We start from the raw sequence: 12,688 nt of genomic DNA, 5'->3' as shown, positions 1-12,688 counted from the left end.
GTGGAAATTATTTATGAACTGGAAATGTCTTGAAATTTATGTTGTATAACAGTTGTTAGAAATGTGTATATACCAGGGAAGCAAGAAAGTTCGTGCGCTTTTGAACCACTCCCGCGTCCATTTGGTTGCTGTGGCGACCTGTCGCCGTAGCATGAAAGTTTTGACTGTTTGGGAAAGCTTATTCATTGACGCATCAGCCACGGTGAATACACCAACGCATTTGTTATTGTGGTGTGTAAAAATCGCTCGTGATAATGTCAGTGTCAAATGAAGTTCTTAGAGCTTGTTTGCTTTACGAGTTTAAATTGAGGACAAATGGTGAAGAAGCAGCTAGAAAAATATGTGTTGCGTTTGGAGAGGGTGTAATAAGTAAACGTACAGCACAAAAATGGTTCCAGACCTTTTCAACAGGTGACGAGACCTTGCAAGATAAGCCTCGATCTGGGAGGCCTAAATCAGTGGATATGGACCACCTGAAGGCCGCTATTGAAGATGATTCCAGTCAAACATGTGAGGAACTTGCTCACCGATTCGAAGTAAGCAGGAAAACTATTCGGGTAAGTCTGCATCAATTGGGGAAGACCTGGAAACTGGGTCAGTGGGTCCCTCACCAGCTGACCGCTACGAGCCAAGTTCTAAGACTGAATATCTGTTCATCTTTGTTGACGAGACACAAAATCCGTCCAATTTTGGACCGTATATTAACCATGTATGACAATAAAAAAAGGTCATACCATTGGCTATCACCGAATGTTCAGAAGCCTTTGACTACAAAACCGAACATCCATCAACGCAAGGTTTTGCTCTGTGTTTGGTGGACTACAAACGGTATCGTGCACTACGAATTCTTGGAACGTGGTAAGACAGTTACCAAAGATGTGTACTCATCACAACTGAGAATGGTAGCCACCAAGCTGACCCAGAAACAGCTAGAACTAGTGAACAGAAGAGGTGTGCTCTATCACCAGGACAACGCGCACCCTCACACCGGAAAACAAACGCTGGAGGTAATCTCAGAACTTGGTTGGGAGCTTCTACCTCATCCTCTCTACTCCCCAGATGTCGCTCCATCGGATTACCATTTATTCTTGGCCATGGACAACTTTATGCGTGGCAGGCAGTTCAAGACTGAACAAGACGTCAAAAATGCAGTTGCTGAGTTTTTCGAGTCTCGGGAACAAATATTTTACAAAACTGGCATTTACAAGCTTGTTGAACGCTGGGAGAAGGTTGTAGAAGCAAATGGAGGCTATTTTGCCGAATAAATAAACCGTTAAAACCCTGTAATTGACAGTTTTCTTTCATAGTATAAAAGCGCACGAACTTTCTTGCTTCCCTGGTAATTTGCAGAGCTGTGATGAATGAAATACTGTTAAATTATTTATTTCAGAAAGAAATGCGTTAATCAAATAAATCAATGTTCAAGTAGATCCAGATATTTCATTACAGAGAAATAAGTTATGAATCTACTTTTTTCGTTAGAAAGATACGAAGTAATAATGTCAAAATAAAGTAAATAAAAGAACTAGAAAGACAGTAGGAAGGTAGAGAAATAATTAATATTTTTGCGTGCATTAATTGAATTTACGTATTCAAAGTTATGTATGAATAACATGTAAAATGTGTTAAGTACCATGATAATCTATAAATAAGAATTAAATATTTCTTTTTCTTCTGAGGTAGTGCGAATATGTTCTGAATTCTATCAATATTGGAGCTGCATTTTTAAATTTTTTTTTAATGCTTTTACTATTTTCAATGCCTTGTGCAAATTCTATTGTTTGCACAAAAGTCATTAAAACAAACAAAAAGGTAACGTAAAAACAAAAAGTGTAATTCAGAATGTATGGAGAGGTGGTTTCCTTAAAGAAATAATACTTCCTGTCAGTTACTTATTTGTGTTTGTGCATTGTAGTCAAAATTGTTGGTACCTTGAAAAATCTGCAATGAATACTGGAAAAGTCATGGAAGGTGGCGGGTGGCCTTTTCTTAAATACCTTTATATTTTTTCTGTTCTTCAGAGCATAATATTCTATTGTATAAACCAAATCGTGCTATTTTATAAACCAAACTGTCCTATATTTTTTCAATGCCCTGCTGGGAGGCCTGTTCCTGAAACGCAGCTTGTTTGAAAGTTTTCTCTGGAGATTGTTGTCTAAGTCGAAGCACTCGAGAACGAAGTCCGCATATAGTTCGTAACGAATTGTCGCTACCAGTTGATGATCAAGTCAGCAATAAATCGGGTAGGCGCTTTACAGGGTTAAAAGACATAGTCCAGATGGCGGGGAGATTTCGATGTTAATTTAGAATTAATGAAAGCTGTATTGCAAATCACTATGAATTTTGAATGTTGACTACACTTGCAGAGAATTTGTAGGGTATGTAAGGAAAAACCTCAAAGTCCAGTCTGCTAAGAGAGATGTAAATAAATTTATATATGTTAAAATGAAATGTAAAAACGTTTGACAGCTAACTCCTCCTAGACCACAGAAAGTGATTTTCATAATTTCTGTTAAATAATTGGACCGTGGCGTAACTTAGGTTTTTATCACGTTAGTCTTCCTGAAGGGCGTATACTAAAAAAGAAAGAGGATTCAAAATTATATGCCAAAAATACCTGTCACAAGGCCGTTAAGTTGCAAAGATGAAACTCGGTATACGAACTCCTCATTAAACAATAAGGAAAAAGAGAAGCATTTTTTATAATTTATATGTAAAATAAAAATATATGTATATATGTTAAACTCTGGAACGCCTGGAGCAATCTCAACTAAACTTTGTACACAATGACTTACAAGCTGGAATAAATGCCGTGGAAGTAAAACATAGTAGTTTTCGGAGTCGTTGAGATGAATAGTGATACTCGCGATGCCGTTTAATTCCAACTTCGGCCTCGATTATAGGTAAGACATACTTGGTGTGGAGGAGGAAATAGATTGACCTTTAAAAATAAGCGAAAACGATCGGTATTAGTGTTGGAATCCATAGTTTTCAGGGTCGCTGACGTGAATAATGACATCCTCTGATGCCGTTAAGTCTAAGTTCAGCGTCTAATGGGAGTAAGACATCTGCACCCCTAAGGATGAGGATGGTATGTAAAATATGAATAAAGAAAAAACTGACCGATTTTAGTGTCGAATCCATAATTTTCGAGGTTGCTGATATGAATACTTTTCCGATTCCGTTTAAATCCCAAGTTCAGCCTTCATCAGCATGAGAGCGGAGGGAAAGTGAAAAGGGGTGAAAAATAGAATGTCCAAATTACCGAGATTAATTTCAAATCCATAGTTTTTGGCGGTCATGGGAAAACAGCTGACTTTTTAAAAATTACTTTTGGAACATAGTGCGCACCTAAAGCTGTGTTTTATCTTGCCGCTTTGATTAGGTTTTTTTTAAGGGAGATGCGAAAGATAGAATATCGTATGGACTTTTGTCATTACACTATCATTGAACTGCGTATCATACAAGGGAAGGGAATTATATTTTCCATAAACCTAATTTCCCTGTACGAAGAACGGGCATTTCAGTTAGTACAGCTTTAAATAAGAACCACAGTGCGTTGTCTCTGTCTGATACGCAAAGGAAGGAAGCGGCCCAAAACATATATATTATGATGAGAATTTTCTTCCTTTGAATTGTTTCATTTCGCACAATTACAAATCACTCCGTATATGATTTATTTTTGTAATTACTTTATAATGTGAACTAGATTTTTGTTGCACCCTAGAAGATACAGTAATAGTAATACTGTGCAATCTTTCGTAACACTTCCACTTTTGTTTACCTTATTGTAGATTTTAAGCACAAATATAGTTCTCAGTGGGAATAGGAACATAAATTTCTGTAAATGGCTTGTGATTCATTTTGTAGTAAAGTAGAAAGCAGCGTGATATTTGTATTTTAGTATTAAGGAAAAAAGTCACAAGAAAATCTCATTACCCCCCCCCCTCTTTTTTTCCCCAAAAAAGTATGTAAGGTACATATTTGTAGAGTGTGTGCCTGCAGCATCTACGACGTATAACAGGAATATTATGAAGTGCTAACAGTTTATGATTTTCATTAAGAATGAGTTCTTATTATTTTTTAATAAGTTAACATACCTTTAAAGTCCCGAGTTTGTATACTCGTTTTGATTGTACTTACGGTGTGACATGATATCCGAAGCGGATGTATTCCCTGCAAGATTCTAACCCGGGTGAGCCGCATCTAGAATGTGTGTTATAGTTAATTTAGCTATTATTGGTGTACATACGCCGTCTTTATTTTTATTCTATTGATTTATGTAGGGAATTATTTTTCTATGTTCTTTGCAATGAAATGGAAATTTAATAATGTGATTTTCTTTCTTTCTTTTTCAAGTCTAATTTTTTTTTAAATGTCCCTTGCTTTTTCAAGGTTCTCACCGACCTGGAAAACCTGAGAAAATCAGTGAATTCACTTTACTCATAAGAAGTCCTGGAAAAGTCAGGGATTTCTATGAAAAACAGAAGAAACTTGGATAAATCATGGAGTTTTAAGCGTGATGTTTTACCATTTTTTTAAAAAAATACTTGAGCATCGTGGGTCTTCTGGATTTTTTTTTTTTTTTTTTTGCCTTAACCATTTATTGGTAGGAGTTTTTATAAAATAAATTAGTTCGTTTTGCAAAACTCCTCTACTTAAACATTTACATAATTTACATATATGGTCAGAAATATATTAATTATAGATCTATATTAAGTATAGATTGGAACTATCATTTGTTATACTTTCAACGTATACTTAATATTGTTTCTGATTGTACATGCATAGTAGACGAAAAACCTGCTGGCCAAGGAAAATAGAGTTGCTTTTTTAGATCATATATAGACCTGGAAAAGTCGGTGAATTCGTACTTGCTAAATAAGTGGGAACCCTGTTTTTCAAAATGTTTTTGCATTATACATAAATTTAACATTATTTAAACGTTTATCACTCATTGCTAATAATGAGCCGTGAGGTTTGGGTAAATTGATCATCTCTGCTCGAGATTATTATGTAAAATTGGAAATTTGGAAAATAACATATGTTTCACTGTTTCATTTTTTTCTAATGTTTTGTTTCAGGTTCGGGTAAAAGTTCACGCATGTGGAGTAAACTCATCAGACATATTGATATGTCAAGGCGAATATGATATTCAACCAACGTTACCTTTTGTTCCTGGTTTTGAAATAGCTGGAGAAGTTCAACAAGTGGGATCTGATGTGAAGGATTTCCGGGAAGGTGATCGCGTCATTGGACTAAGCAAGAAACATTTTTATGGATTTTCAGAACAGTGCATTTTAGATAAAAAGGTTTCTTTTATGTTGATTATTAGATATGAAGAAGTGTTAAATGAGTATGATTATTCAATATACGTAAACTATTTGTAGCTTTGTACCCATTTTATGATGATAAAATAGTGCGGCCATTTAGTGTAAGTAGAATGTGGAGAATTTATTCGAGTCATTTTACTTACAAACTTCTGTAATTCCTGAATTTCCTTTAAGCTTCCAAGATTTCAACTTTCCTCTGGAGTCTTGATCACAGAAATTAAAAACAGGAAGAGAAAGAATAAAAACATCAAGGAATAAAAATGGAACGGACTTATCTAGGGAAGAGCTGTATTGTACAGTCCGCAGCAAAAAACTTGCAACATGAGCATGTAAGTTTATTGTGAAACGACGAAGTCTTTTGCTCCAAAATAACTGTGCAGGGGAGGACGCCGAGGTTGCTCCTTGAGTGATTCGTGCCACTTAAACGTTATGTTGATTCCTTGTGCTGTTAGGCGTAGTTTTACAATAAACTTACATACTCATGTTGCAGGTTTTTTGCTGTGGACTGTACGAAAACAAGTTGTCGAGTACGTCAGTTATCAATGGATGAAGATGGTATAAACTAAAATATGGCGGAGTCAATTTATGCGCCTTTCTTGTTCCTTGTTGGAATGTTGCCAACTCATGTTATTTTTATTGCCATGCCAATGCTATGAAAATTTTGAAATTACCGCCTCTCATTCGCCATTCAAATTGAGAGACGGGTTTTGAAAATTTATTTATTCATTTTTTTTAAAAAATAAATAAATTTAGACAAGGGATGGTTGAGTTACGAATGGGAGGCGGTAATTACAAAATTTTCACAACATTGGTGTGGTAATAAAAATAATGAGTTTGCAGTCGTCCAACAAGGAACAAGAAAGGCGCATATATTGACTCCGCCGTATTTTAATTTGCATCTTCTTCTGTTGATCACTGACGTTCTTGACAACGATCTTTCGTACAACATATCTCTTCCCTCGTAGGTCCATTCCATTTTATTCCTTGGTGTTTCTGTTCTTCCTGTTAACCTCCGTGACCAAGACTCCAGCGGAGAGTCCAAAGCTTAGAAGCTTAAAGGAAATTCAGGAATTACAGAATTCTGTAAGTTGAACGATAGTTAGAATTCCTGAGCATGGTTTTGCATTGTCTTTATTCGAGTTATTTTATAACATGAACTTTTCTCAGGGACAAAACCTTAAAACCCTACGGAGGAACTAATTCTTGATGAATTGATTCATTTCAATGAATTCTTGGATGTTCAGTTACATTAATTACAATATTCAAATAGCGCTACGTAGTTTCAGTATACAATTATTCTACGAAATATTAAAATTTATTTATCTTTGCTAACCTATTAAAAATAGTCATTGTTACGAATGAAGTTTTTGAAGAAAATCATGTCATCTAATAGTATAGAGATTCATAAAAAGAAAGTGTATTAACCGAAAACGTAAGATCTATTAACTGGGATATAGTAAATTTATAGTGCTCGATCATAACTAAAACACGGAATTTAAAGGAAAACAAATCACTGAAAATGAAAAAAAAGTAAAAGGTTAAGTAGGCCGATTAAATGATGCAATTTAGCATAAAAATAATTCAAAAACTAGAAAGTAATAAAATTGACATTAAGTAAGTATTGATAAGTTAGTGCATAATTAGGACTTGTTATATTACATGAGCAGATACTGTTTACCCATTATGTCAAGTTTTCGGAAAGATGGTAAGTTAAAAAATCTAGTGACATACTCACAATTTTTCCCGTTTTCTGGTACCGTTTTTATCATTTAAAACATTCTTCACAGTTCCAACTATGGTATGAACTATATTTATTTACATTATTTAACAGTTACACAATTTAAGAATAACTCATGACTCAATTAAAGACCCTTTGTCGTTAACTTTCTATCTATTATTATTATTGTTTGTTTATTTATTTATTTTCTCATAATTTCTAGAGCTCCTCCGTGGCTAAGCGGTTAGCGTACGCGCCTTTGGCGTGGGAGACCCGGGTTCGATTCCCGGGGGGAGCTCATGTGGTTCGGATTCCACGTTAATCAGTAGGTCCACGTCTCATATAGCCTCGCTGCTGAAAGGGACGCTAAACTAAAAATCAAATCAAATCTCATAATTTCTATGTATTTTTCAAATTTAAACACTATATCACAACATATGCTAAATTAGTAATAGAATGCAAGGAACACATGTAACTATATGCATCTGGCGTACATTTTAGACTTCCAAACTATGTTGTGCATAAATATCTGAATCTCAGAACGACTATATCCGCCTGTCGACAGGTACCTGAGCGAAAACGCTAAGAGGTATCGAGAAACGATTTTTAGGAATAATTGATCTGGCTTTCAAAAAACACGTCTCATTTCATCGTTAACCGTCTATTCAAGCGGAAAGTGGTAGAAATTAACCATGTCTGGTTTTAGCGTCTAACATCAAAGACAAACAATAAGATTATATTGTTAATTTTATGCGAAAATAAAAAGATCACAATAATTAAATTTCCGTGATTCTTGTTTACACGAAACTGTACATCAGTTTAACGACTTTTCTTAGTGAATTAACAACAGAATAATAAGAACCGTCCGACTTTCACGCAAATATACAGGAAATTCGTTGGATTAGTATCCGATATTAACTAACTAACTAACTAACTCTATGGCCTATGGAACCCGGAGGTTCAGTGCCGCGTTCACAAAAGCTCTCCACTCACTTCTATCCTTAGCTAACTGCATCCAGTTTCTACTTTGTATTCCTATCTCTGCGAGATCCATCTTAATATTGTCCTCCCATCTGCGCCTAGGTCTTCCTAATGGTCGTTTTCCTATGGGTCTACCAGTCAAGACTTTGAAAGCGTTTCTACTTTCTTCCATTCTAGCTACATGACCTGCCCACCTAAGCCTCCTAGACTTGACGACCCTAACAATGTTGGGTAAACCGTATAAACTATGTAGTTCCTCGTTATGAAGCTTCCACCTTTCCCCATTCTCGTTCCTCTTGGGTCCGAATATTCTTCTCAGGATCCTGTTCTCAAATACTTTCAGTCTATGTTCTTCCCTCAGAGTAAGCGACCATGTTTCACAACCATACAGAACAACAGGCATGATTATCGTTTTATATATTTTAAGCTTCAAATTCCTCGACAGAATTCGCGACGACAAGAGATTTTGAACCGAATAGTAACACGAATTCCCTGCTTTTAGTCGACATTTAATTTCTTCGTGAATATGATTTTCGTCTGTTAATATTGATCCTAAATATTTGAAAGTATCCACTTTATCAAAAGCATTATTTAATATTTTAACGCCTCCACAATTTGCCGTATTACGGTCCCGACGCACTTCCATGTATTTAGTTTTCTCTGCATTTACTTCTAAACCCATGTCCCTGCAAGCGTTTAATAACATCTCTGCATTTATTTCTACTGTTCTCCTATCATCCCCTATTAAATTTACATCATCAGCATATGCCATAACCTGGTGAATGCCGTTCAACTCTAGGCCCTGGTTGCTATCTTTGATTTTCCTTATGGCGTATTCCAGCACAAAGTTAAATAATAATGGCGACAACGCATCTCCTTGTTTCAGGCCATTTTCGACGTGGAAGCTCGTGGACAAAAATTTTCCTACCCGGACTTTACTTTGGGATTCACTTAAACATATCTTAATTAATCTAATTAGCTTTCTCGGTATTCCAAGTTCTGTAAGAACGTTGTATAATGTTTCTCTCCTAACCGAGTCGTAAGCCTTTCTAAAATCAATAAATAGTTGATGTACCGGGGTATTGTATTCCCACTTCTTTTCGAGTATTTGGCGAATGGTAAATATTTGGTCGATAGTTGATCGATTTCGTCTAAATCCGCACTGATAATCTCCAATAATTTCATCTGCGTATGGGGTCAATCTTGCTAACAGAATATTTGAAAGGATTTTATAGGATGTTGACAGAAGAGAAATGCCTCGATAATTATTACAGTCAGTTTTGTCGCCTTTCTTGTGAATTGGAACAATGATTGATTCTTTCCACTCTTGTGGCAATTCTTCCTTGTTCCAGATAAGGAGAATGAGTTTGTGTATCTTGTTCCACAATTTTTCGCCTCCAGCTAAAATTAACTCAGCCGGAATTTCATCTACACCCGGAGATTTGTGTTTCTTCAATTTCTTTATAGCGGCTTCCACTTCTATTCGATTGGGTTCTGGAATATACGGTTCTGCGGTGTGTATCTCCTTTTCTCCACGCACATTAGTTTTTGGCTGCGTGTTCAGCAAATCGTCAAAGAAATCTTTCCATCTATTTAAGAGGCTATCCGTATCGGTGAGAACTGTTCCGTCAGATTTCTTTAATATATAAGCACGAGGTTGATAGCCTTTCTTAAATTCGCTGATCCCCTTATACATGTCCCGAATATTTTTATTTTTACTATTATCTTCAAGTTCCTTAATTTTAGCTTTCAAAAAATCCCGTTTCTTTGTTCTAAAAGTTTTGGAAGTTTCCCGCCTGATATCTGCGAAATTTTGTGTAGTAGTTTCATTCGGATTTTGTAGCCACCGTAATTTTGCCTGTTTTCTCTGCTAGTTTAATGCATTCTTGGTCGAACCATGGTTTGTTCCTACGTATTTCCGCGTGTCCCAATTTTTCTATTGCTGAACTTTTAATACTATCTCTAATTTCAATCCAAGTATCCTCAACACTAGTGCACTCCGAGTCTTCTAAAACCGCAAATCTATTCGAAACTTCAATCTGGTATTCCTCTCTTACCTGGCTCTCTTCTAATTTCTTTAAATTAAATCTCTCCGTTTTCGGACATTGAATATTACCTTTATTCAACGATAATCTCTCCCGTATTATCGCTGCTACCAGGTAGTGATCAGTGTCACAATCAGCCCCTCTAAACGACCGGACGTCAATTATGCTAGATTGTCTTCTTCTATCTACTAAAACGTGATCAATTTGATTATGTGTTTTTCCGTCTGGTGATGTCCAAGTGTATTTATGAACGTCGCGATGTGGGAATTTTGTACTCTTCACGATTAGGTTTTTGGATGTTGCAAAGTTCACGAGTCTAACACCGTTGTCATTACTTTCCTTATGCAAACTTTCGTTCCCTATAATCGGTTTGAAAATATCCTCTCGTCCTACCTTCGCATTGAAATCCCCTAATAGAATCTTCATATGGTATCGCGGGAGTTGGTCAAATATCCGTTCCACTTCTTCGTAAAAACTATCTTTTATATCGTCACCCTTATCTTCAGTTGGAGCATGTACATTTAAAACAATAATATCACACCACCGTCCCTTAAGAGTAATAAAAGAAAGTCTGTCAGTAACAAATTCAACCCGTTTAATTGCTGGTAATATTCGTTTGTGAACGAAAAACCCTGTTCTTAACTGGTGATTTTTATTTCCTTCCCCGTAAAAGAACGTAAAATTTCCGGAATTCTCAGATCCATTTCCTTCCCACCTAACTTCCTGAACTCCTACTAAGTCCATCCTGTATTTCTCTAACTCACTCGTTACAGATTTTAACGCGCCTGCCCTATAAAGACTTCTAATATTCCATGTTCCAAATCTCATGTCCATTTTCTTTTGCTGATGTCGTGCCAAGTTATCAGTCTTTGTCCGAGGCTTTTGTGAATGTTTCTGAACAAGTACCTTTTTTTACAGGATGAGGGTGTTAGCCTTATCCAAACCCCCAAGCTGGAGGACCACTCCTAGTCGTCTGTCCGCGACTGCTTATTCAGTATATTCGCAGCTAACCTCTATATCTAGAGGCCTTCTTCTCGATCCACAACCTGAGGACGCGCCATGCCGTGGTGACAGGAACCCATGTTATTAGTATCCGATATATCAATGTAAATAAATAAATTATTCTAGACTGCTATTAATTTTTAAGTGCGATCTGAAAATAGCAATAGGCTGTTGCTGAAATGGTAATTATACCTAATTTGAAGGATATAGTTGATATGTAGCTTATTCTTGTATACTGTAATTGTAAGGAACATTTTTTTTTTTTTTTAAATTGTAATAATTAAGTAACCTTTTCTGTTTTCGGAATCCCGATAACTCGTTATTTACACACAAAAGTCATGGCCAGTTAGGATTTTTAGAATTAACAGGATCGGTCCGAAAATTAATATCACAATAGAAACTAGTAATTTCTGGATGCTGTATTTGTTGAATTACACTGAGAAAATAACGCGTAATGAACTTGATTGGGCTCTGCGATGGTGAGACCTATTTGTCATGGGTTCGAATCCTGTGCAGAACATGGATAATACGTATTATAGCCCAGAGGGTCTGCAGGACGAAAGGTGGAACGTAAAACTTACAAAGAAATAAATTCAACGATATTGTTACCGTTTAATAATAATAATAAAAAAAAAAAAAATGTCCAACGGTGAGACATATACCAACAAAAAATCTCACTGAGATAAAGAAAAAGGATATAGGTGACTGTAAATCCTCATGCGTAGTTGTCGAGAAAATAGACGAAAACTACTTTTGTAAACCTAAAATTAATGGTATGCAATAACTTATATGAATTTATTCTTTTATGTTTAATAGAAAGCGTGGACTCTAGCTACGAGGTTACAGGAGAGCTCCACAAATCTTTATTATTTGAATTTAGATTTTCCTTTCGTTAGTTACATACATACATTCAAATGAACACGGTTCGTTTTGTCACGAACAGTGTAAAACGTTATAAGACTTAGTCAAACTTCTGTTTAGAAGTAGAATATGGGTTACTGTTCTGATTATACGTGTCGCTGTTAGGAATATGAATGCTCTTGTTACAAGTATACGCATACAAAATATTCAAGGCAGCTGCGAGAGTCTGAAGATTGCTTTTTTTTCTTTCACTGCTGAAGTATTTTTGTTGTGTGTGATATCGCTTTTTTTTTTTTTTTTTTTTTTAATGCATACAAATTTACGTTCCGATTGAAATATAGATAAGTATACTGTACACTTCAATCCTGGAAAAACATACAAGATATTTAATGTATATAATATAATTAATTGTTGCATATTGTAGTAAAATTCTTCATAATACGAAATTTTACAAATATTCTGTGTCCACAATATTTTTAGTCTAAGGTTAACAACACAATAGGGGTATCTAGCAAATCCTAAAACTTTTACACTGATGAAAGCAGCAAAACAAAATGAAAAACAAACAAGTAGAAAATATTTGGATGAACATAAAATGGTAACATTAAATAAAACATAATGGAATAAATATATTCTTACAGCAGGAATAGTTCTTCCAGTTCTCTGCCTTTGGGATGAGTAAGTTACGTATAAGATAATAAATGTATATTAGGATATTATGCATATTAGAATCTGATTCACGCACATAT

General features: G+C 35.5%; 1 protein-coding gene across 9 annotated transcripts in view; it reads left to right on the top strand.

Annotated features, from left to right (window-relative positions):
- LOC145673264 (protein Cryzl2-like) overlaps positions 1 to 12,688 on the top strand; it is a 105,228-nt gene that overhangs the window by 20,916 nt on the left and 71,624 nt on the right. For all 9 annotated transcript variants that reach the window (XR_014128740.1, XR_014128741.1, XR_014128739.1 and 6 more), the window contains exon 3: positions 5,085 to 5,312. Coding sequence is in view for 5 of the 9 variants with exons in the window: in XM_081742798.1 (XP_081598924.1) it covers positions 5,085 to 5,312 (228 nt within the window). In the remaining 4 variants the exon portion in view is untranslated. The remainder of the gene's footprint in view (positions 1 to 5,084; positions 5,313 to 12,688) is intronic.

Source organism: Thermobia domestica, chromosome 16, assembly GCF_964235325.1.
Source record: "Thermobia domestica chromosome 16, izTheDome1.hap1.1, whole genome shotgun sequence".
Lineage (NCBI taxonomy): Eukaryota > Metazoa > Arthropoda > Insecta > Zygentoma > Lepismatidae > Thermobia > Thermobia domestica.
The sequence above is the reverse complement of the archived record's forward strand: the minus strand, read 5'-3'. Positions and strand labels throughout refer to the sequence as shown.